At 39.5% G+C, this 24783-nt stretch overlaps 1 protein-coding gene across 1 annotated transcript in view; it reads left to right on the top strand.

Annotated features, from left to right (window-relative positions):
* cntn4 (contactin 4) overlaps positions 1-24783 on the top strand; it is a 173623-nt gene that overhangs the window by 5726 nt on the left and 143114 nt on the right. Inside the window, exon 2 of the mRNA XM_030729479.1 lies at positions 13142-13278. Coding sequence (XP_030585339.1) covers positions 13224-13278 — 55 coding nt within the window. The 5' untranslated portion in view covers positions 13142-13223. The remainder of the gene's footprint in view (positions 1-13141; positions 13279-24783) is intronic.

Genomic DNA, 24783 nt, shown 5'->3' with positions numbered 1-24783 from the left:
ATTTATTAATTCATGTGAATCCACTGAACAGTTTTCTTTTGATTAAAGGTCTACATGAATGTCTAAATGATACACAGCCATCAAGGCTAGAATCTGTTTAAATGTGCATCACCCCCAGCCTTTGTGTCAAAACGGCAAAGAATATTTTTTTTAATGGAACTTTTTTTGGGTAATGAAATGGTTGTGTTCATGTAGTCGGACAGTGATACAATGGCAACTGTGAGGTGTTTGGGACAAATTGTGTCCTTTTCTCTTTTTCAACCCCAATTAGACTCAAAGGGACACAATTTGCAGACGTCTTCTCAGTGACCTATGATGATGGCTTTTTTACCTTCCAGTTATTCGCCACATCAACGTTGTTTATGTGTCTCCTTTCAGTGTCTTTTCAATGACATTTTGTGCAGTGGGAATAGCATAATAACTCTCACACAGGGCCACTTATTAGCTGTACCTTTCATATATCTCATGGAGTTGTTTCAGCTGTCACATATACACATATACATACTGTATACATACAATACAAATAGCAAATATTAATATATATAAGTCTTGCTTGAAAATGTAAACACTGTAATAATAATAATAATAATGTTCAAAGGTGTTTAAAATTACTGAACAAGTACTCTAATTGCATTCATTTGTTCCTCAGAGGTATGTTTCCATTGTTCTCTGTTGGCACATCTGCTTGCAAGCTTAGATTAAAAACTCCGGCTGAATCTGTAGAAATTAGCCAAAGAAGGAGCCAACTCAAGGACACCTCGATGGTGCAAAAGCGTACAAAGACAAAGATTTTGGCACCAGAATCCACAGTTTCCTTGGTTTGACATGAATATAAATGTTTCTGAATTAACCTAATCAGTCAGGGTTACGTAACAAGACCCCCCCCCCCGTAGAAAAGTATTTCAAATGAATATTTTCTTAGCTGCAAAACAGATACTGAGCATAATGGTAAGATGCTGACACAAGTTGTTCAGTGGATGTTTTCCAATTGTTAAATAAGGAAATTCTGATGTGTCATCTCAATTCATTATCATTACTTTCATTTTGTGGCTCATTGAAGTTTCTTAAGTACTTTTTCAAAATTTGTATACCAAGAAGAAGCAATCTCCTAATGAGCATTCTCACAGCTAGGGAAAAAAAAAAACCCATCATTTTCATATGGAGAAGCTAAGTTTGGAGAGAAGTACAGATGTTGCGGAGTGCAGGTATTCAAAATCTCATCTAGTTCTCAAATGAAATAATTAGGCATTCCAGAAAAGCACCGTTTGTTTATCAGACCAGATGTCTGTGATTCAGATAAATGAGATTATTTAGTCATTGTATCAAAGTGCAATCAGCTGCTTCATTTATTTAAACCAAGGACATTAAGTTTCAAGAAAGAAAGAAAGAAAGAAAGAGAAAGAAAAGATGGGATAATAAATGCAAAATAAATCTGCCCATATTTTAATGGTCACTCCAGACCGTCTTTATGTGGCGTTTATGTCATCAGTGCATCTGCATAATTTAATTTGAGGTAAAAAAAAAAAAAAAAGCAATACAATGACTTTATCGAGCCTGAAACTGGTTGTGTATGCAATTTCTATCAATTTTTTCTTTCTGTGTGGAGTTCGTATGTTGTCCCTGTGCTTGTCTCTGGCTTCCCCCCACAGTCCACAGACATGCATGTCAGATTAAGTGACTGTAGATGTGAACGCTGTGTTTGATAGACCTGTATAGGGTGTACCACGCCTCATGCCCTATGACAGCTGGGATAGGCTGGGATAGACAGCCCAACCATGACCCTGAATTGGATAAAGGACAATATTCAATACCACAGGGGGAAAAAAACGACAAAATAAAGATTAGGACATTACTGGTCCGTGCAAATGCATTCAGCTACAGCTCAATATGCTTCCTGTGCCTCACGTGACTTGGCACCATATTTTTGTTGCTGATCAAATAGAGTTGGTGAGGTAGGCTCTAACTGTTTCTGCCAGTTTACTTCTTATACACAAACTGTAACAGTGTGATTGTAATGTAAGTGAAATTTATTATGTCCTTATTCAGAGAACCGTTCATGTTTATGACTGTGTCCAGAGTTTATTTAGTTAGTTATTCAGTGGCTTAAACCAATGACAAAAAACCGAAAAAAACCCAAATCATTTTTTTTCCAGGCATTTCATTTTACAGATCTCAAAAGAAGATGTTTCGATTTTCTCTGAGTTGATTTCTCAGTACTGTTCTGGCACTTGGCAGGTGATACAGTTTAGAAAAGTAATTCTTCAATTCCAAACTGTCCGAATTTGCCACCCACATCAGCAGTGATGTGAATACACAGCAGAGAGCTGCTTTGTTGGGCTGTCACAGTTCAGCTTTATCACCACCAGACCTGTACCCAGACTTCACAGAGGCACATCAAGCATAAAAAGCACAGTGTTAAAATTATTACTCCTCAGGCTTGTGGCATATGTACATTATTTCCACAACAAAGGTGCTGGTGTCTGTTTTGTGATTACGGCAGCTGCTAGACCTGTTGTAAAGCCATGTCAGTGAATTGTGAATGTATGAAAATGACACTGGGAGACACTTAAATGACTATTTTTTGTTTATTTATTTTTGGCAAGTTCGCTTACAAGAAGAAAAAAAAAAGGCAGGTATTTTCTAACAGCAGAATTGTTCTTCTCGCTGATGTGCAGTACAGTGATCTAACACCAACAAGGTCCTTCTGTGTTCTTCGCTGCTCATTTTATTTACAGTTCATATCATGCTGTCATAAAGACGCTCAGAACAAGACCCAATACACACACATCTACAACACACACATTCTACTTCTCAAGCCTTTAGAGCTGAACACATTTTTCTAACAATGGCTAAAAACAGCCGGTGTAAAGAAATGCCACAGCCAATGGTTAAAAGCTTTAAAGCAGTAATGAAAAAGTAAATGACAATTACCAGCGTAAAGCACCGTCCTCTGAGCGGGCGCGTTATAAACAGTAAAAGCGATGTGTGTAGTTTTCCTGCTCCTTTATTAGCCGCCCGTTCATCAAACACACTCATATCCCTTTAGCCCTTTTTGATGACCTGCAGAGCATTTGCTTTTTGATTAAAAACATCGTTCAGTGAGTGCATCGTGCATCTTTGTTATGTCCTCTAAATTTCAGTCTTTAAAGTAAGTCCTGCCGATAACATTTTTCAGTCATGGATAAAATAAACGGGAGTAACTCGTGTTGGGAAAAAGCGACAAATGTGGGGTTTTTTTTTTTTCAGAGGGATCAGAAGGAAAGGGTGTGGCAGTCTGGTGGGTCCCACAACTTGGAAAACTGAACCACTGTTCAAATCAAATATTTTTGACTCATTTGTTTCATTGGTTTCTCTTTGTTGATATTAGGAGTCATGTATGCAATACAGAAAACTCTCTAAAGGGTCACAAACATTTTCCTGCAGCTGTATACTGCAAGAATTTATGCAAGCCTGACACTGAGGTGACTTTACTCTTCTTAGTTTTTGCTTTTTTTTCCCCCGTAGGCCACATGTAAAGGTTGTACTTGTACGTTTTCCTTAGAGATACTAGAAACTTCATTAACATGCTCACTGAGTGCAGACAGGGATCTGGGCTGCAGCAACTTTAAAAAAAATTCTCAGTAAATGTGCTCTCCTTAGGTGGGCGAGCCCCCACCGTAGGAAATGGATTATTTTGAAGCAATATGAAAATGGGTGAATATTAAAAGTAATTGTCTGTGTATTATTAAGTAAAAAATATTCTAAATTTAGGTATTGAATAGCTTCATTCATTTTGTACCATTTTCTTGAGTTAATGCATTTTCAGATATGTTGGTTTTGAAACTAAATAAGCTGTTTATGATCTCTGAAGCTAGCTCTGAATATATCGGTAAATATCACACTTTGAATGCAACACTTTCCTTTCGTGATTGCTGCACTGTAGTGAGTTACAGTGGGTCTTTGTGCTCGCCTTGCCTTGTGTTTTCAGAACAGGTCGAAAGCACACAACTCCTAACGCTTTGTGCTACTTGCACAGCATGCAAGCATGGAAAGATTTTACACAGCTTACATTTTTGCTGCGTTGTGACTGTTACACAAGCAGCACGCAGCTGTTGCGTGCCACAGCACATGAGCGCCTAATAAAGGTAGCTGCATCCTCTACAGGTGCTACAAACGGAGTTGTAGATAGGCCTGTCTTCGAGCTGAGCTGTTCCTTTGATCACCTCTGGTTCTGTTTGGCTCTCCGCCCTGATATTGCTGGACGATGGATCTCCCGAGACCAGTGCAGTACATTAACCAAACGTGTTATCTCCTCCCCAGCTAATTGAATCCAAGGTATGATTCTGCACCGCCTGCACAAAGATATCAATTTCCTTTTGGAGCAAACATTTGTAACAGACTGATTTTGGACTGCTCTCTGCGTCGCCAGGTTTTGGAGTGGCAAGCAGTGTGGTAAAGGGAAGCAGATTTAAAGGTTTGTGTCCCCGCTGCGCTCATACGGCCGCGGCAGTAACTGAGTGGCAGTTACTGATATTTATGGACGGAGACAAATTCCAAACAAATGTATCATTCATTTGCTCGCAGCTTTCTAGCAGCAGGCTGCTAATGCTGTTTATAATTACTACTGTGTATTTGCAGAAAGGTGCTAGTGGATGCTTATTGTTATAAATAAATGCAGGATTATGACAATGGAGTGCCACATTGTTATAAACACTTCTAATTCTAATAAGCTGTTAACTGCATGAGGGGTGAAAATCTTTCAATTTTCTGGTCATTTGTTACTGACTGAATATATTGATTGTCTCCTCCCCTAATGCCCCAAAGCATCATCAGTCATTTCCCTTTACCAAAAGCAGCTGCAGTATATTACATCTATGAAATCGGATGCTTGAGTGGTTACAGAACCCAAGTGCAAACTATGGCAGGGAGTCAGGGAATATCAGCATTACAAAACAATTGATATATGCAAATTATAATTGCTTTTTAATTCTTAGCACCCAGACACAAAGGTAAAAAGAGGAGTGGTGGCAGTGACAGTAACATTAGATATTGGTATAGCCCTGCGACAGACTGGCAGCCTGTCCAAGGTGTACCCTGCCTTTTGCCATGTGGCAGCTGGGTTAGGCTCCAGATGCCCTGTGACCCTGTAGTGGATAAGTTGAAGATGGATGGATGGATGGATGGATGGATGGATGGATACTGGTAGCAGTAATGTTATTACTATTACAGTTTCCATTTTGGCAACTGGGAAGAAATGGATGGATTTTGGGAAAAAAAAAAAAATTTGTCCCATTTTATAATATTTCTTTAAACCTTGTACCAACAGTAGAACAAGTCACACCCCCCCCCCCCCCCCCCCCCCATCCCATTTTTCTAATGCCATTATTCCTTTTGCTTGATCCTTTGAATTAAGAACAAAAGACAAAGGTGTTAGGCTCTGTGTCACATTTATAAAATAACAAGCACTGGTTAATCTCCGTAAGCCTAACCAGCACCTTTGCTAACAAAGCACAGCTCAGTATGCTCGGTGTAGCCGGAACATTTATCAACTTCCTTTTCCCTGGAATCAAGTAACTAAATAGATTACAGCAACAATAGGCAGGAGCAAGTTTTTTGAAGCTCTCAGTAGTGTTATCTTTAGCTGCTGGGGTGCTTTATCAGGTCGAGCTGAAAAGAGTGGAGAGAGCCAGAGCTACACTCTGATACTGTAAAAATAGCCCATAACAAACTGGAGGAAAACTAAGTTACTGAGAGTAACTCCGGTTCTATGAGGATGCTCTGTGAACTGGAACAGCATTTTTCCACTGTGATGAGGCTCCTTTGCACAAAGATGCACATCAGCACAGTCACTGTCAAATTAAAAGAAAAAAAAAAAGACCTATAGATGAGCAGGGAGAAATACTTTTATAGAAATACCATAACTCCTTTTGAGCACACTTAAATTGAGAAATGCAGTGTTGTGCAAAAGCCTTGATTCATCCCTAACTTCTTTACATCTTGCTAGGAATATGGGAAATAGGAATTTACTGAAAAGTGCAAACATTCACAGAAATGCAATATTTAAGAAAAAAAAAATGTTTGCACTGTTCTAATGAGCTTGAAAGTCAATATTTGGTGTGACCACCTTTATTCTTCAACACAGCCTGGACTCTCTCAGGCAGCTTTCTTGTCATTTCTTTAAGTAGTCTTCAGGAATAGATCTCCAGGCTACTTGAAGAACTCTCCAAAGCTCTTCTCTGGCTGCCTTTTGTTCTGCTCTCTGTCACGATGATCCCCACACTGCTTCAATAATGCTGAGGTCCGCGCTCTGGGGAGGCAAATCCATAGTTACATTATGAGTTTTTCTATCAAAATCTGACAGTATTTTTCTGCTTTCATAACGCCATCAGTTTTGACAAGATTCCCACCACCACTGGCTGAAAGCCATAACCATGGCAGAGTCTCTGTTTCACTGTGGCTGCACACAGTCACTGCTGTACCTCCCTCCTGAGCCCCTCCGTACACAATGATGACTGCATATTGAAATATACTGCTACTGTAAATGATAAATGAACTGGCACTTATGTAGCACTTTTCTACTCTAACTGAGCACTCAAAGTACTTTCTACTACAAACCCAAATCTCACACACGTTCATACAAGAGATTTTTTTTCTATGTTTGAGCACTTTTATCAAACATTCAGACATACAGTCACACTCGAGGGCAGCTTGACATTCGGTATCTTGCCCTTACTGTGATATGCAGGGGAGCCGGGGACCGAACCACCAACCTTTAGACTGCCCTCTGTACCTGTTGAGCTTGCACATTCTTACGGACATGACTTTCAGATATTGTTCATCTGCTGTAGATCGTGTTTTTTTAGGCCTGCCACTTCTTCCTCTGTCCTCAGCTTGTCCAGTTTCCTCAAAATTTTCAAGGGTACATTGCACAGCATGCTGACATATGACAGGTTTTTTGGCTAATAGCTATTTGGGCGTTACCTTGTTGGCACAAAAATCCTATTTTATGCCTGTCAAACTGTGTTATCTTTACCATTTTTCATAGATTCAGCTAAAGAAATGGGAATAAATTGTGTTTTTATGACTGGTTGCTAGAAACAAAGTGCCTAAAGATTCATTTTAAAATTGGTTCTCTGGTATGTATAGAAATACGACTGGTTCATTCCTTGAGTTAGGTGCTTTTTTGTGCGTGAATCATTTATAGATCAGTGTTAAGTGGCTTAACAAAACAAAAACAACAGCAAATATTTAATAGAATATTAAATATTATAATACAGCTGCAAAGTCATTATACTACATCTGCTGGTCCAACTCCTAACATGCTGGTTGGACACCAGAGGATCCAGGTTGGGCTTCGGTTTATGACAAGATGGGCGTGAGACTGGGTTAGTTACTGTGACGATAAGCCTAACAGACACACTTGTGCATCCCTGTGTCTGGATTCAGGCACACGGGAACACTGATACACAACTGGCTCCATGTACCACTAGAAATTACAACAATGGCCTCCATAGTTTTCATCCAGCATGTTGTAATTCATTACTAGAACATTATTAAAGGCAAAAATTTAGGATTACCAGCAGCCTGAGTGCTTAACTGGAAAAAGAATGGAACTGTGGGTTGCAGACAGCCACAGGTGGGCATTTAATGACCAACAAATTTCTAACAGAAAATGAATTTTGACCATGTTTTTTTAATTTTTACTTTACACAATAAGCAAGTGTTAGTTAATGCACTTTTGCTCTTGACCTTTATGGTTGTAGTTTAGACCCTAATGCCATGTAAAGTGAGGGAAAGATCGACCTGACCTGAACCAAAGCGCTTTCACTGCCTAAGCCACAGAGATGATTCCCCGTGCACTCGACATCCACCCTGACCTCTTCAATGTGGCTCTGCTGCAGCTCACAAATGTAGCTCTTCATACATTATGATTACTATTTATGACATTTTACATTTTGGGAAAAGGTGGGTGTAGGAACGCAGCAGGTCATCCTGTTGTGTGTTTTGCTTTTGGTTTGTTGAAGGATACCACATCCTGTATGTGTGTCTTCTTAAAAGTGACCTTAACATGCACTTCTCTGTTTGCACATTGCAGTGTTCACGTAGTGTTCACCAGTGAAAAGCATTGTGTGGTTAGACGGGCTGCTGAGCTGCAGACTTATATGTCATTGTGCTGTGCATCATACTAAAAGTTTTGCACTTGAACATTAATTCTGGTGTAAAAATTGTAAAGGAAATGAACGCCACAAACATGCATTAACCTAATAGACGCAGGGCTTTTGGTGGTTTTATAAGAGTCATTTTAATATGCACAAAAATGTTCTCTAGGATGAGGCACAGCCTCATACCACTGATGTACCCGAGACACATCCTGACAGCCCTCTATATGATGTATGGAGATAAAAGCCCTCTTTTCTGTAGGTGGAGACAGGAGACGGAGCTGGAAGGTAGAAAATCTGAGATTAATGAGAACGTGGCCTACTCAAATAGTTTCAGGTGCTTTTTTGTGCCTGTTTTTCTTTTTCTTTTTTTCTAGTGGTTTTGTCTTACTTTTTCTCACTATGTTTTAAAACTTTGTGGTGTCTATAGTGAATCACAGCAGGGGTTGCAAAACAGAGTTCTTCTGTGCTCCTTTGTAATGGCAAAATTACACAAATAGTTGTAATTTTGGAGAGGTTTGTGTCAAACGCGTCTCAGCTCTAAATATATTTTTACCCAGGAGACAAAAGATTAATGCTCCTTTTTTTTTTTTTTTTCCTGGAGGAGCTCTGCAAAAGGTAGATTTAACTTCTTAACCGGATGTGTTGCTTTAATTCTTACAACAGTGCAGCTTTTCCAGAGGCAGCCTCTGACATTTCCTGCAAAACATATTCTGTATTCTTTCCTCAGAGTTGCAAGCAAACTGGATAAATCCGCCTCCCTTCACTGTGCCCTATTTACATTGTGCTTTACTCAACAACCCCTTTAAACCTATAAATTTGTCTCTAAAGTTAAAAAGCACTTTAATGTTCAGCCCAGGAACGGAGAATCGTAGGTTGGAAAAGCCAGTGGTGGTGCTGAAGAGCAATGTTTTAAAGAATGCTTCTCTGTATTATTTTTTTTTATTATTATTTTGTATTTCATGTTCCCTAATGCAGCTTTACAAGATGTGTCTGCATGCTATGAGCACACGCGTACAGGATACACATTCGTAGCAACTGCAAAGGGTGTTAATGCATATTGGCAGGTAGTGGGTGTTATGGATCTTAAAAGATGTAGAAGCCAGGAAATTAGTGTGAACAAAGACTAACAACTAATTCTCCAACACAATCAATATGCATTGCTTTGGTGAACAGTATTGCTTAGAGTCACTTTATATAATGTCTTTATATAATGTCTATTACCTGTTTATTTCTATTGAATTCCCTGAACGAGAAGCGGTGTGATGACAGACGTGCGTCAAAAAAGGGTTCATCACGAAACCAAATGAGGCAATAATTTAGGCTGAAATTAATTTAACCTCTGTTCCATAAGATGAGATCATTTAAAATAACTTTTTTTAAAAATTTATTTAAAACTGTGAACACACAAAATTTAAGTTCTTTTGGGGCCTCATCAGAAACAACATCATAGACTGAATCCCAGATGAAGCTAAGAGATAGTGGCTGGACCCCAGAGTCTATCAAAGTAAGCAGATGGCTGATGGAGATTTTGGATGAGACATCCTGGATTAGATGGAGGAGGGGAGGAGGGGGGCCTCCATGACAGACAGCCTGAAAGCCAGAAAAGATGAAAAATGAATTTAAAGAACAGGTACTAGGTGCTGATATCCATCGCGCTTCTTTATAAGTAATAATGACAAACCCAGGTATCCATACAGACATTTTCTACACGATGAAAATCTTTTATATACAGGAACAAACAACCCTTAAAGTACATTCACATGCCAAATCTTGGTCACCTGACCTATCCTGAATATAACATTATTATAATGTGACACAAGACATTTAGAGTGGATAAATACTGTGTGAGAAGGCTGCACAGTAGAGTTTGTTAAAACAGCCCAAAACAGCATAAGATTAAGAATGAACACCAAAATAATACAGAAAGAGTTTTTGGTGTAACTTGTTCTATTTTGATACGTGCCAGAGATTCAAGAAACATGCTCATTTGTACAGCACAAGTTTTAATAATGTTGGATTTCCTTATTGACAAAGTTGTGACAATCTTTGGACAGTCTTTTTTTTTTCTCTCCCCCCCCCCCCCCCCCAACTTTGTGTGGTTTGAGATGCTGAGTGCTACCTTGCTGACACTTGACAAACTTTCCAATTTTAATTCTCACCGCAGAGAGATACTGTCTCTGTTGAGGGAAAAGCACACAACTGTAAAATTCCTCAGCCTTTTCCAGCATTTCAGCATTTTCTGTCTTTTGGTTTTGCACTTTTTTGAGCTTGAAAGCTTTGAGGCTTGAAAGAAGAACAATACTGTGAGAGGTTTTAGTAGTGACATTGCTTTTAAACTGACTTAAAAATAGATGTCCCTAGTGCTCCGAGCGATATGGAAATGAATGGGAAAAAAAAGAAAGAAAGAGAAAAAGAAAAATTAATTAATTAATTAAAAAAAAAAAAAAAAAAAAAAAATATACCGTATTTTTCGGACTATACGTCGCTCCGGAGTATAGGTCGCACCAGCCAAAAAATGCATAATAAAGAAGAAAAAACATATATAGGTCGCACCGGACTATAAGTCGCACTTTTTTTGGGGGGGGGGGGGGGGGGTGATATAATCCGAGACTCAGAGCACAAATTCCATCTTGAACGGTAATTTAAAATAATAATGGATTAAAGAACAGGACGAACACGGTTACACCTACGTTATGCTAACGTAGCACATTCAGCTACATGACGCACAACGAACACGTGTTCGGTATTGTAACGTTGTAAACACACTTCCAAAGTCCGCGATATTCACAACAAAGGTCGTCTTTATTAACAGAAAAACGGCTGCTGTAGGCCACAGCCACGCCAACCACAACTACAACAGCGGAACAGCAACACACACACAGGCAAGCTCTCGGTCTTTTTCTCTCTCTCCATGCTGCCTTCACGAACCTCCCGAACAGTCCGAAATCCCACAACATCAACACGCTCTCTAACTAAGAGAATCGCTACAGTATGTTAACGTAACATTAAGTTATTCAGATAACCATAGCATAAAGAACATACTAACAAGTTAACCAAACCATCAATCCATTGAATTCTTCATCCTCGGTGTCACTTCTAAACAATTCCGTACACTCCGTAGACGAAGCGCCGCTTCCTCTTCTGTGTCGCGTTAGTCAGGCTCGTCGTCAGCTGCAGTTCCAATTATTCCAGCCTTTCTGAATCCCAACAGGATGGTTTGTCACTGAAGCCCATGTTTTCTTGATCCATCCAATGACTTCCAGGAAAGTTGGGTGGCGCATTCTCCCAGTTGCCGTTAAGCTGTGCTCTCCGTCCATCATCCACTGCGCCCACAGGTTACGCAAGACTGCCTTAAAGCTGCAGTTCACGGAGATGTCAAGTGGCTGGAGTATTTTGGTTCATGTGTTATAAATGTCACATATACGTCGCTCCGGAGTATAGGTCGCACCCCCAGCCAAACTATGAAAAAAAGTGCGACTTATACTCCGGAAAATACGGTATATATATATATATATATATATATATATATATATATATATATATATATATATATATATATATATATATATATATATAAATTAAAGGAACTCTTTAAAAGCACATCAGATCACAATAGGAAAAAAGTGAGGAGCTAAAGGATACCACACTGTTTGATGGGAAGGAAAATTATTAGCCTACAGAGCGCTGAATTCAAAGATACCCCAAAAATCAAAGTGAAAAAATTATGCAGTATACTATTTTTTGCAGAAATGTCATTGCAGCAACTCAGAATTATACTCAGTAGCTTGTATGGCCCCCACCTGCTTGTATGCATGCCTCACAATGTTGGGGCTCCTAATGAGATGACAGATGGTGTCCTGGGGGATCTCCTCCCAGATCTGGACCAGAGCATCACTGAGTTCTTGGACAGTCTGATGCGCAACCTGATGGTGTCGGATGGACTGACCGATGTTACAGGCACCATAATGTTCTCCACAGGTTCTCCTGTGAAAAGCACAGGGCGCCAGTGGTGGACCTGCCAATTCTGAAATGCCAATCAGGCTCCACAGGGCCCACTAGAGGATGTCGGGCCCTCAGGCCACCCACATGAAGTCTGTTTCTGATTGGTCAGATACATTCACACCAGTGGCTGCTGGAGGTCATTCTGTAGCTCTGGCAGTGCTCATCCTGTTCCTCCTTGCACAAAGGAGCAGATACCAGTTCTACTGATGGGTTAAGGAACTTCTACGGCTCTCCTAGAGTAACTGCCTGTCTCCTGGAATCTCCTCCCTGTTCTTGAGACTGTGCTGGGAGACACTGCAAACCTTCCAGCAATGGCCATCCTGGAGGAGTTGGACTACCTGTTAACCTCAGTAGGGTCCAGGTATTGCCTCATGCTACCAGTAGTGACACTGACCCTAGCCAAATGCAAAACTTGTGGAAAAACAGTCAGAAAAGATGAGGAGGGAAAACTGTCAGTGCCTCCACCTGAAAACCATTCCTGTTTGGGGGGGGTTGTCTCATTGTTGCCCCTCTAGTGCACCTGTTGTTAATTTAATTAACACCAAAGCAGCTCAAACTGATTAACAGCCCCCTCTGCCACTTAACTGACCAGATCAATATCCAAGACGTTTAACTGACTTGATGCTGTACTCTGATTAAAAAGTGTTCCTTTAATTTTCTGTGCAGTGCTTATAGCAAAGTAGACATTCTGTCTTCAAGTCAATGCATTGTTTTTTTTTCTGTTTGTTTTTCTGCTGTTCAACTTCCACGAAAGTGGAACCAGGAATTTATTGTGAAGACTTTAATGTGGTGGTTGAGTAAATGTAACGTACAGTCAAAGATTTAGGTTTATTGATCAGCTATAATGTAGTTCATAATTCGTGTGTATTGTGTTGTTTCAGCTGTGCATTCCTGCTTTTAGCTCCAAAACTTGTGAAATGAGTGTGCTGAGTGTGGAAGGACTACCTGCTAACGAGAACTTTACTTTCAACTCATCCCACCTGTTTCTTCTTCTACAGATTGGAAAACCAGAAAGGTGCAAATCGGATTCCATACATTTGTGATTGGATGTGAGACTACTTTGACCCTACAAAATTGAAGATGATGTTGCTATGGAAACTGCTGCTGCTGCAGTCACTTATGGGGTGCCTTGCAGGTAAAGTATCTTATTAAGAACTTTTGATGCATGCCAAAGCTGCCTTTGTGAAGTCTGAGTCCTTATTCATATGTATTTGGGGCAAGTGGCAGTATGAAAGCTGTAGTTTAGAAAGGAGTAGCTTCAAGTAGATTAGCCATAAACAAACATCTCTCACAGATATAAAATAATATATCTGTAGAAGCCATTCAGTAAGGATGTTATTTTCAAGGTAGGCCACTGTCCGCTAAAGACTTCCAATCACTGGCAATATTTTTCCTGTATTATATCTGGCACTCTCAGAAGGTTAGCAATATCACGCTGAATATGAATGAGTGGCATGCACCACATTAAAGTGGAAATGAAAATGTTCAGTTTAACTTAGCTTCACAGATCACAACAAAAAGAGTGAAATTTATCAAGAGCATAAAACTGCCATAAATCAAAAGTTTTGGTAAACCCCTACTTTAACCAGCTAGCATAGAAAGCATGACAATAAATAAATAAATAAATAAGACATCCAATCAGGAATATCTGATGGCAGATGTACTGTGCTCAGTATTGGGCCTCTAAATTTGTTAGATTATTTCAGACCTTAGAATTGAATCAAAAATAGTCAGCATAATTTTGCTATAATCAATATTTTTGACTAAATGGCATAATTAATATAACAAAATGCAAAAAAGGGCAAATAAACAACTTGCTGGACTTTATTCCATAACACTCGACAACCTACGTTTTGACCATTAGCTGTGCTGTAGGGCAGTTTTTCTATGGGTGAATGTAAACATCCCTCTGCTTTTTGGCAAAAGAAAATATTCCACAGGGTACCTTTAATTCTGATTTCTTTTTTCTTTCATTATAAAATCTGATCTGAAAAGGATCATTGTTCATTTTCCAGGAGTAAAGCAAAGAATCCAAGTGTGAGATCTGTTTCAGTTAACTTCTTATGATCTAATTTACTTTGTCATGTATTACAGAGTTTCCCAGATTAATCTGAAAGCATCAAATTGATCTAGCATTTTACAGCAATTCACCAATCAATCAGTAATTCAGCAAAGCGTTGAATTAATCAATCAGTCAACATGTATATAAAAATAATAGTTGAAACGTTGTAGCACCAGTAATTATTTCGTAAAAGAAGTGCTGTAAAAGAATATTGAAATTAGCTTAATTTCTCATGTTGACATGTAAAAGAGGCAATGAGGAAATCCTTCCTTGGCTCTCTCAAATGTCCATCACTCATTTAGAATGCAGTAAAGTTGAGTTATAGCTTCATTATACCGTGGTGCCCATTTCAGCCAGAGGCTCACTGGCATTGATCACATTTTGATGGAGGACTTTAATTTGTCTTCTTTACGAATAGCAGGGGTCACCAGAGAGCACCGGAGGAATCACTCAGAGTGTTTAATCAACAGGTATTATAGGAATAAAGATGAAGAAAAGGGCCCATTGATGAGGTCTGTGTTCTGTGAAACCCTCCTTCTCATTACTCAACGCACATTAAGCCTGTTGTGAACTCTTTACCCTGCACATGTGATTATCAGATTTGTTTAAAGGAAGCTTGAGCTACCTTGCATTTGCCCTTGCGGGGGCACCGCGTGTCACTGCTCATCTTATGGTTGGTCTGACAATCCCAGATGATCTGACTGCAGACAGCTGGTGATTACTGACCAGTGTGCAGGAGAATCCTCATGGAGCTCGTACCTCACTGCGATCAAGAGCGCCCACGTAACATTTTGTTATGCATCTACAAGAATCTAATTTTTCCCATGAGCCTCATCATAAAGTCTCACAGCTGACTGCTGTCCTAACAGTAACTGTGTCGTTTCATTCAGAATATAGCAGAAACATAAGGTGAGATGTGTCTCTGTCCATAAAACCTGTTTAGAAGACTGGCACGCACCCTGAAGAATCTTTTTTTTTTTTTTTAACAATAATTTGTCTGCATCTATAGACCTATAATTAGGGTCAGTAACTCACTGAAGCTAGTGGAACTTCAGCTGCCATCACTGAAGTTACACAATGATTAACTTAATGACATGGAAGGCTTTCATAGCGTTTAAACAAGCTGCCCCCACTCAACTAGCCTATGATTGTTTTTGTCAAGCCTATTTTTATCATATTTACTAATGTCAGTTAGATGTGATATTCAACTCACTTCACACCAAACTGGGGCAACTGATGTTAATTGTGTGGTATAGATTTATTCAGCATTTAAATGGATTTCCCAGAGATACTGAGCTGTAATTACAGATCCACATGAGAATTACAGAGATGTTACAGCTTTATGAAACACAGAAATACCCTGCACTTGTCTCTAGATGGAAATCTGTCTTTTCTTATGTTCAGATAGTTTTGGTGGAATATTGTCTCAGTGGTTAGCGCTGTGGCCTCACAGCAAGAAGGTTTTGGGTTTGAACCCAGTGTTCTGCTTGGACCTCTCTGTGTGGAGTTTGCAGGTTCTCACTCGTACCAATGCCAAACACGTGCACGTTAGGGTAATTGATGATTATAAACAGGCCGTGGATGGGAGATAAACCGAGTGCTTAAAGTGCAGAGAATAAAGCGCCGTATGAATGTGCGGTTAAATGTGGCTTGTACTTTACAGTGCTTTAGTGCTGTATAACTGCCAGTCCATTTACATGCTGTAAGAATTGGGTTGAAGCTTTGCATCATGGGAGAAGCAGTGCTAATGAGATCCTAGGCTTTAAAACTGCAGAGTGGGCCGTGGCGTGTGAGGACAAAAACCCCTTCGAGAATGTCCGTGAACCGCAGTCGTGAAAGAATTGCTCTTTGACTAAAATTGGTTGATCTTCTTTGCAAAATTCTCTAGAAATTAAACATTTGCTTTAAACAGTCTTTTAGGGATACGTCAGTGGAGACCTCTGAGCAGTTAATATGTTTCCAGCTGAAAATCCTCATAAAGCATTTTTTTTTTTTCAATGTTAAACCTTGGATGCAGCATTAATGTCCCACCTCTCCTGCTTATCATTTTGGAACAAAACTCATTCCAGAATGGATGATACGGCCTTGATATGGGTTACAGAACTGACTGAAAATAAACTAGCGGAAGACAAGCCTGACGCACAATACGCAGACCTAAAGACCCTGGTTTTCATGTGCTGCAGAGTGGATTTGTGAATAGAGAGAACCTCATATAGACTTGGAGAAAGGACTTATACAGATGCTTATTGCAGCTTTAGTTACACTCCTCAGCCTAGGGAGTTACAAAGTGATTTGTTTTTCATGCGCAAATGAATAAAAAGCTCGATAATAACACGCACTATGTGCCAGTTGAAACTAAAAATCCAATTACGCTTTAAATTAGTCACCTGCCTGCACGATGTAATAGCAGGCAACAGGCTGAGTGTTGTTTCTATTTGCACGTAATGTTTCAGTGTTTTGTATCACGTTTTTCCATTATCACCGTCGGTCATTGTAGCATTTTGCTCATCACCTCTGTTGTGGATATTTGGGAAATGCAGGCTAGAAAAAAGCAGTTCAGGAAAGGCGAAAGCAACTTTCAAAGCACATCCCGACCAGAGGGGCATGCTATGAAGAGAGGTTAATGGGTTAGCGAGGTATGTTGAGCCTAACTTGGTGGATAAGGATGAGCACGTATCACTGGACTGGAGAAGGTGTCGTTTCACCACGGTGAAACAAATTCTTCCCCTAATATCGTTTTCTATGACTGATAAAAAATTCTCAGCGGACAGAATAAATTATGCAAATCTGTTTTTGTGAGTTAGTCGTGCAGTAAAGTCGTGTTACTGAGTGTTTTTTTTACACTGCTGGATTCTCAGATGTAGAAACGAGAATATTGAGAACAGCCATTTCACTTTGATTTGACCAAAAATTAGAAAGAAATTACTTTTAACTTTGAAATTTCTGACTGTCAGTCCTCTCGTCTAGCATATTTGAAGTATTCACTGGTCTCTTTATTAGGTACAGCTGTTCAACTGCTCATTAAAGTAAATATCTACAGGCAGCGACTCAGTGAATTTGAGCCTGTAGACATACTGATGATGACCTGCTGGTGTTCAAACTGAACCTGAATGGGGAAGAAAGGTGATATATGTTACTTTGAATGTTGCATGGTGGTTGGGGACAGACAGGCTGTCCAGTATTTCAGTAGCCAATGATCTACTGGGATTTTCCCGCACAACCTTCTCTAGGGTTCACAGAGAATGATCCAAAAAGGAAAAAAAGGTCCAGTGAGCAGCAGCTCTCTGGGTAAAAATGCCTCAGTGATGTCAGAGATCAGAATGGCCAGACTGTTTCAAGCTGACAGGAAGACAACAGTAGCTCAAATAACCACTTGTTACAACCAAGGTATGCAGAAGAGCATCTCTGAACACACAACACACTGAATCTTGAAGTAGATGGGCAGCAGAAAACAGCACCGGGCGCCCCTCCTGTCAGCTAAGAACAGGAAACTGAGGCTGCAGTTTGTACAGGCTCACCAAAATTGGGCAGTAGAAGTAGAATTTGGCATAAAAAACACAAAAGCATGGATCCACCCTGCCTCGCATCAGTGGTTCAGGTTGCTGCTGCTGGTTTAATGGTGTGTGGGATGTTTCCTTGGCACACTTTTGGCCCCTTTTGGTACCAACTGAGAGTTGGTTAAATGCCACATCTTACCTGCATATTGTTGCTGAGCATACCCATGCCTTTATGACCACAGTGCGCCCATCTTCTGATGACTGCTTGCAGCAGGATAATTTGCCATGTCACAAAATTCAAATCATCTGAAACTGGTGTCTTGAGCGTGACAGAGTTCACTGTACTCAAATGGCCTCCACAGTCACCAGATCTCAATCCAATAGAGCACCTCTGGGATTAGATGGAAGAGAAGATTGGCATCATGGATGTGCAGTCGATAAATCTGCAGCAACTGTGTGATGCTATCATGTATCTCTCTTTCTGTCTTTACTTCTGCTCATACCGTGTTATATTATCTAGCTCAACAAAGCCTAAAACTCCAGAAAATTACCCCTCTCGCACTCTATTTTCTTCCTCTCTCTCTGGAAACTACCATGTGCAGTTTTCCGAGCTTTTCTTGAGCCTAAAAAACAAGCGTTCACTTCTGTTAAACAGCTTTTATTTCCTGTGTTTTCATCCTAATCTGGAATTTTAGAATATCATGTAATACTGAATTTGATTTTAATGTATACAATTTCCATAAAAAAACTAACTCAGACAGTGGTTTTATTCTATTGTCACGCCTGTGTAGTGAAAGCCTGGCGGACTGCATCTGATTAACACACCGGTGAAGCACAGTGTTGCGTTGGGTGATTTATTTTTTTTTTTTAATTATGAACTTGGACACCGCGGTTTTGTTTGTGTATCTTGAGAAACACACACTGCAGTAAATGCTCACCAGAGAGCCACGTGTGGCTAATCCATGGATTAAAATAGTCCCCAATAAATGTGCTTTTTATTCCTATTTGATTAATGTTTGCTAAAAGCTGCGGCGCAGTTGTTTGGGCAGATTTTTTTTTTTTTTTTTCTCCAAGTGAAATTTAATATTTGTGACCTAGCTGATTGTACAAATTTACAACTAATGGAACTGGAAAAAGTGGCGGTGCTGGTGGGAGAGGAGGTGTGTATCTGATAATGGGAGTTATTATTTAAAATTTTTGTTATTATTAAAATGACATCCCCTTTGCAAATAAAAGCATTAAGTGAAGGGTTTTAAATGTGAGCGCAGCTCTCTCTTTGTTTGGTTTACTCTGATTGAAGAACTGGATATTTTTAAAACCTGAAGTATTTTATCTTTAAACTCAAAGAAGCCAATAACCGAGCCCAGATTTGCTTTTCTGTTGTTGCCCAACTTATTAAATCCACACTGATAATGTGGAGGTTGTGTAAAGGGAATAGGGATTGTGAAGGGCTGTGGTGATAGGAAGATGTTTGGTGTATGTACACATTGTAGGCTGTTTTTCTGTGTGCTCGGTGCTGTATATCACTCCTCCCTGTTAGCGTCTGATTTTTCCCTTCCATAGTCCTGGTTCGCCATGCATCCAGAATCTTAATTCCCCACTCGTTGCCCTAGCTTATTCTACCATGATGAGAGCGGGAAGCGCCCTTTATTTCTGCTCACGCTCTCTTACACATTTTTCACCAAGCTGCTTTTTTTTTGTGTGTGTGTGTGTGTGTGTGTGTGTGTGTGATTTTTGGGTCCTGTTTCAGAACCACTTGATTTCTTCACCCTGAGAGTTGCTGTGGAGCAGATTAAAGGAGCTGTCTTTCCAAGCGGGCTCAGTATTTTATACAGGGCGACACACATACGAATGCATGCACACCCTTACACATTTTGGACACAAGCTTATTTTTGCTTTGTGAGTGAAAGAAGCTTGTTTCCAGAGACTTTTTTTTTTTTTTTTAAGTGGGCACAATGTTTTAAAATGCAAATATGTGCCTGATGCATGAAAAGCAAGAAATATGTTTTTATACAACAAAAGGATTCTGAGGAGGAAAGACAACAAAAAAGAGGAAGCAAATTGACACAGAAATAGCACCGGGAAGCTGATGCTCCGGCATACCAAACCATAACAAGGTGCTTTCTGCTTCGAGTACTCAAAGTTTCTGTGTTTACGCCGGCTCGCCTTAAAGGAGCAGTTCAACAGTTTGGAAAACACAGTCACGTGAGAAACAAAACACAACCTATTTTAATTTTAAGGTTTTACATGCCAGGACGTAATAGAAAATAACCCGGTCCTACCAGGTTTTAAAATGTGTCCATAAAATTAACAACACATGACAGATTACACCATGTTATTATTTATTTGACAAAAACTAAGCCAAAAATGCAGAAGCAGTGTGTGAAAAACTAAGTACACCCCACAATTTAGAAGCTGTTAGAACTATTTTAACTGTTTCCTGTGTGACTTTGTCAGTCTCTCAGATTGCTGTGTCTTAAACTTGGACTTCAGATTGTTTGGAAATGACCTTATAACCTTTCCCAGATTAATATACAGCAGCTTCTGTAGCTTCTTTAAGATCATTGCTGATGTCGTTCCTCCTTGGTATTGTGTTAACACACACCTGAATGCTCCAGACCAGCAAACTGCCGACACTTCTGCTTTTATAAAAGTGCTCACACCTGCTGATGATCAGCTAATCAAGTGCATTTGTTTATCAGCTCCTGGCTGCTGCTTACTGTCTTAATATATATATATAATAATATGCTTCCGCTTCTGCATTTTGGCTTAATTTAGTTAAATAAATTTGTGTAAATAAATAATGAGACAGTGTTGCTTATCTAAGGGTTGTATTTACCTAAAGTTAAGGTAAGGACCAGATTATTATTTTTTTTTGTTATGTTCTGATATGTAAAACCTTGGAAATGAAAGAGAGTGTACTTTCTTTTATGCAGGACTGTTGCTGAAAGACTCACTCCAATATAATTTGCCTTAACTAGGGAATATGCGCTTTTACGTCTGCGTATAATGAATCAGAATGGCGAGACCTATTTCAGTATCGCTGTAATCTGATGGTTTGGTTTTGCCTGAGGAGCCTTGTGTGTATTTCTAACACAACAGTGGCTTTGACAAACCAGCAGCGTTTGACCTCACAAACTCAGAGTTCTGGCATCTTCTAAACGTCCTCTATAATAATAACTCGTGACAGTCAGTGACTGAAACAACGCTAAATTAGCCTCGCTGAAGGAGTATGACCTCGGTAAACGTTTTCCTGATTAGTTTATGGTCTCAATTCAATCACTGCTTTCTAATAATATTTGTAAATTATGGTCCACATTAGTCCTCAGAAGAACATAAAGCAGGGCATGCTTTACTGTGTTTCCTGTGGCCTTACAGTATGTCTCGGTTCCTGAGTCGTCTCCGCCCCCTCACTCGTGATGTCTGCTTTCAAAAAGCTTTGATGGTGGCAGCGAAAATACTCAGTTTGAAGCCATCATTTCAAGTATGACTTCACTAACCAGTGCTTGATGTCATAGCGACTGAGTCCACCTTTTATATGCAGTATGCAATTATAAGACTTCTATTTGACCTCATGGGCGAAACTATTCATAGCGCATGCCATCCAGGGCTTATTCAGCCTCCCAGTCACTGTTAAACACAAAAGAAACCCAGCACTGTTCTCATCAGTGAGAAAACAAGACGAGACAGAAGTGAGCTGAAGGAACCAACCTACGCAGCCTGTCACACATCCAGTTCTGTTGACCATTCCCTTGGATTAATTGGATTTACTTGTGGGAAAGACATGTAAGTGCGCTGAACCAAATGCACAGCATTAACTGTGCGACTGCTTCGTGCACATTCAAATAGCTGAATGATTTCTTCATTTCATCTTTTCATTTTAATTAATTTATATATCTTTTTTAAATAGTTGCTTATGAAATGCAGCATAAATTCATTCACATATACACTATACAAAGATCTGGAAAGACTGCCAGATGACAGTCTGGCTCTTGGGCGGCAGCAGCTGAGCCCAGGCTTGTGTGCTGCATTAAAGCATGTTCATAGTAAAGGTTTTGGCCCTTTTCATGTTCATTTCCTTAAAAAGAAAAAGAATGTAGCTTTAATTTGGAGGAGTAAAACAAATCTATTTAAAGAACAAAATTATTGTGCAAATCAGAATGTTAATGGTATCATTTTAGTATAAAGTATATCAGTATCAACTCCTTGACTCCTGTATTATCTTAGTAATTAACGAGCCCATATATTACAGCACAGTGCAATTCCAAAAGGCATACCTTTTGGTTTTGGTATGCCACTCCAAGATTGACAGTGGCCCTATAAAATATTTCTGCGGTGCCGCTGCATCTTGGAGAATTTGCCACAGTTCTTTAGTGGATTTATGCTGTCTAAGTGGCTTCTGCCTCTTCATGTAATCCCAGACTGAATCCATGATGTTGACTTCAGTGGTCTATGGGGGTCTTTGCCATCTGCTGCAGGACTCCTTTGAGTGCCTGATGACTCCAAGTTTCCATGATGGTTTAGAGTAGCAAAGTACTGTAAACTGACTGCACAAATGATGCAGTAGAATACGGTACACTCAGAGAAAGCTGTTTTTTTTTTAATTAATAAATGCCTGTCAGGTTAAAGGGAAAAATCCAAATCATGTAACTAATTAAATAAATCACTTTATGTGTGAGGACTGTAATTTTTCCTTTTTTTGTATCCAAGAAACGTCATCTACATTTTTTAATTTGCTTTCAATTTTCTAAATTTTGAGGGAAAACATTTTCAAAGGAAGAGGATATTTAGTTGTGAATATAAACACCAACTGGAGCGACCTCGGAAGCTGAAAAGACATCGCTGTTTCCAACACTTCTGGTTATCTAAAGGACAACCTGTTGTGAATTCTTTTGGGTAGTTGGCCCTCTAATTCACTGTCATGGCTTTTATTCAGCTAAAAGCAACCATGGCATCTCTAATCAGCAGCGCGGGACTCATGTGTTGGCCTTGGTACAGCTCCCCGGTGTACCCTTGTACTTCAGCTGACCCTTTGTAGCCACTACAGTAGATTTTCTCCTACTTGAAATGAAAGTTCAGAAAGTGCAGAAAGTGTGTTATCTGCAGTTTCACAAGCACCCAAGCAGTAACTCTGGTACTTTGCCTAATTTTGATTTAAACACTGAACATTTTGGTGAGGTATATTCTTAGACAGCGGTCTGATAAAATCCATGCAGAGAGCCTGTGAACGCAGCTGTCTGTGGTGAGGTAACCACAAATTACATCTTTTATTTTTTTTCTTTTTGTATCCATTATTCACCACCATGCTGTGGGTGCATTAATGTGTCTGGGAAACAATACAATTGTCACCTTTCCGTAAGCCGTTCATATGAAAACCAAAACAAATGGATGGAAGAGTGAAGTACTTTTTAATCTTTTTTTTTTTTTCCTGAAAAGAGGGGGGGGATCACCACCTGTGATCTTACAACAGCTGCTCTTTTCTTCCTTTATCAAATGTCTTTGTTATGCCTGTGGGTTGTACAAAATGCAAAACCCTGTAAGACAAGAATGTGTCACCTCAGTTTTTAACTTTTGGCATCACGGCCTTTGGAGAAAGCTGCCTGAGGACATTTGGGTGGATTATCATTCAAATTTAAGCTTCAAAACTCTCAATGTAATGTGCCTTATTTATTGATTATATCAATTTTGATATAAACTCCTAAACAGTATGTGAGCAATGCTTATCTAGTTTCTTGATACCATCATTAATACATCTAGAAGCCCATTTTCTTATGCAGTGTTCAAAGTAATCAAACTAGCCTTGGTAGCTTCACTTCTTCTAGAGTAAAAGGTCAGCAGAGGGAGAAGCAGACACAAAAATCACAAATTAAATTTGTCAGTAAAGTAAAAACTTGGGTGAAGCTTGCTTTTCTCTCTTCTCCTCAATTACATTAAAACAAATTGGAAGTCTGTTATTAAATTAATAAATTTGAACCACTCAAACAAATGTGACCATGTATTTTCCCCTGGGTTACCCATGCCACGCCTGCAGCAGCTTCACGCCCCACCAGTGGGGCCAGCCCCACAGCTGAAAAACCACTAGCTCATGTTATGTGCATCTAACGTGCATCCAGCATTATTTTATTAATCTGTTATTACTGGTTTAACAGTGAAATTACATCATGCTGAGCTAAAGGAGAAATATCAATACATGTAATTTTAGCAATGCACACATGAGCATGTAAGAGCTCCGTACAGCCTGTACATTTATCTGCAGTTTATGAGCAACAATCATTTATCCCGTACAGTGTGTGAGACATGGTGCTGCTCCCATTTCCAGCCATGTGCAGCGCTCACAAATCACCCAGTGAAGGGGCCCGAGCTGTCATACATACTGTCTATTTTAACCTAGATTGCTAGCAGTGGTGCTATGCCAGTGACCTCAGTTTGTTGTTGCAGGCCCCCATGCTGCATAGTCCTGAATGGATAATACAGCCTAAAAAGCATACGTGTACCCACATACATGTACATGTTTGCATTGTGCATTTTATTCAGTTTATGAGATTACATTTTGTTTTCTTAAAAACAAACAGTTGTTCAGCGATTCAGCTATAAATACATTAAATGCAAAGAATCTATCAACATAATTATATAAAGGTGTGAACAAATACACCAGTTGGACAGATAATATCTACATTAGTTAGAATAAATAATTCATGGTGTCAGCCTTGTTAATATTTCATATGTAAAGATAACTGCCTCTAGCTAACTGCTGATGTGAATAACTGTGCTAATCTAACAAAGCCTCCTCTGTAATATACCTCAGTAAATGTTTATTTAAATACAGTATTTATTTGAATATTCATTAAAGAGGATCATTTATTGGTAGGGGACTATATATCCTTTATCTTTTGCACCTGAGGATTGATTGCTAAGTACTCAGTGATGTAGATCCATACTCACAATCGCTCTAGGGAACAGGCCAGTATGATCAAATTTGCGCCATCAAGCTGCTGCTTTGCCCAAGAGTAGTTGCTGAGGTTGGTGTGAATGTGTTTTTGTGGTTGTGTGTGTAGATCGAATCAGTTCAATCTTCCTATGT

The sequence above is a fragment of the Archocentrus centrarchus genome, chromosome 5 (assembly GCF_007364275.1).
Source record: "Archocentrus centrarchus isolate MPI-CPG fArcCen1 chromosome 5, fArcCen1, whole genome shotgun sequence".
Taxonomy (NCBI): Eukaryota; Metazoa; Chordata; class Actinopteri; order Cichliformes; family Cichlidae; genus Archocentrus; species Archocentrus centrarchus.
This window is presented reverse-complemented; position numbering and strand designations above follow the sequence as displayed.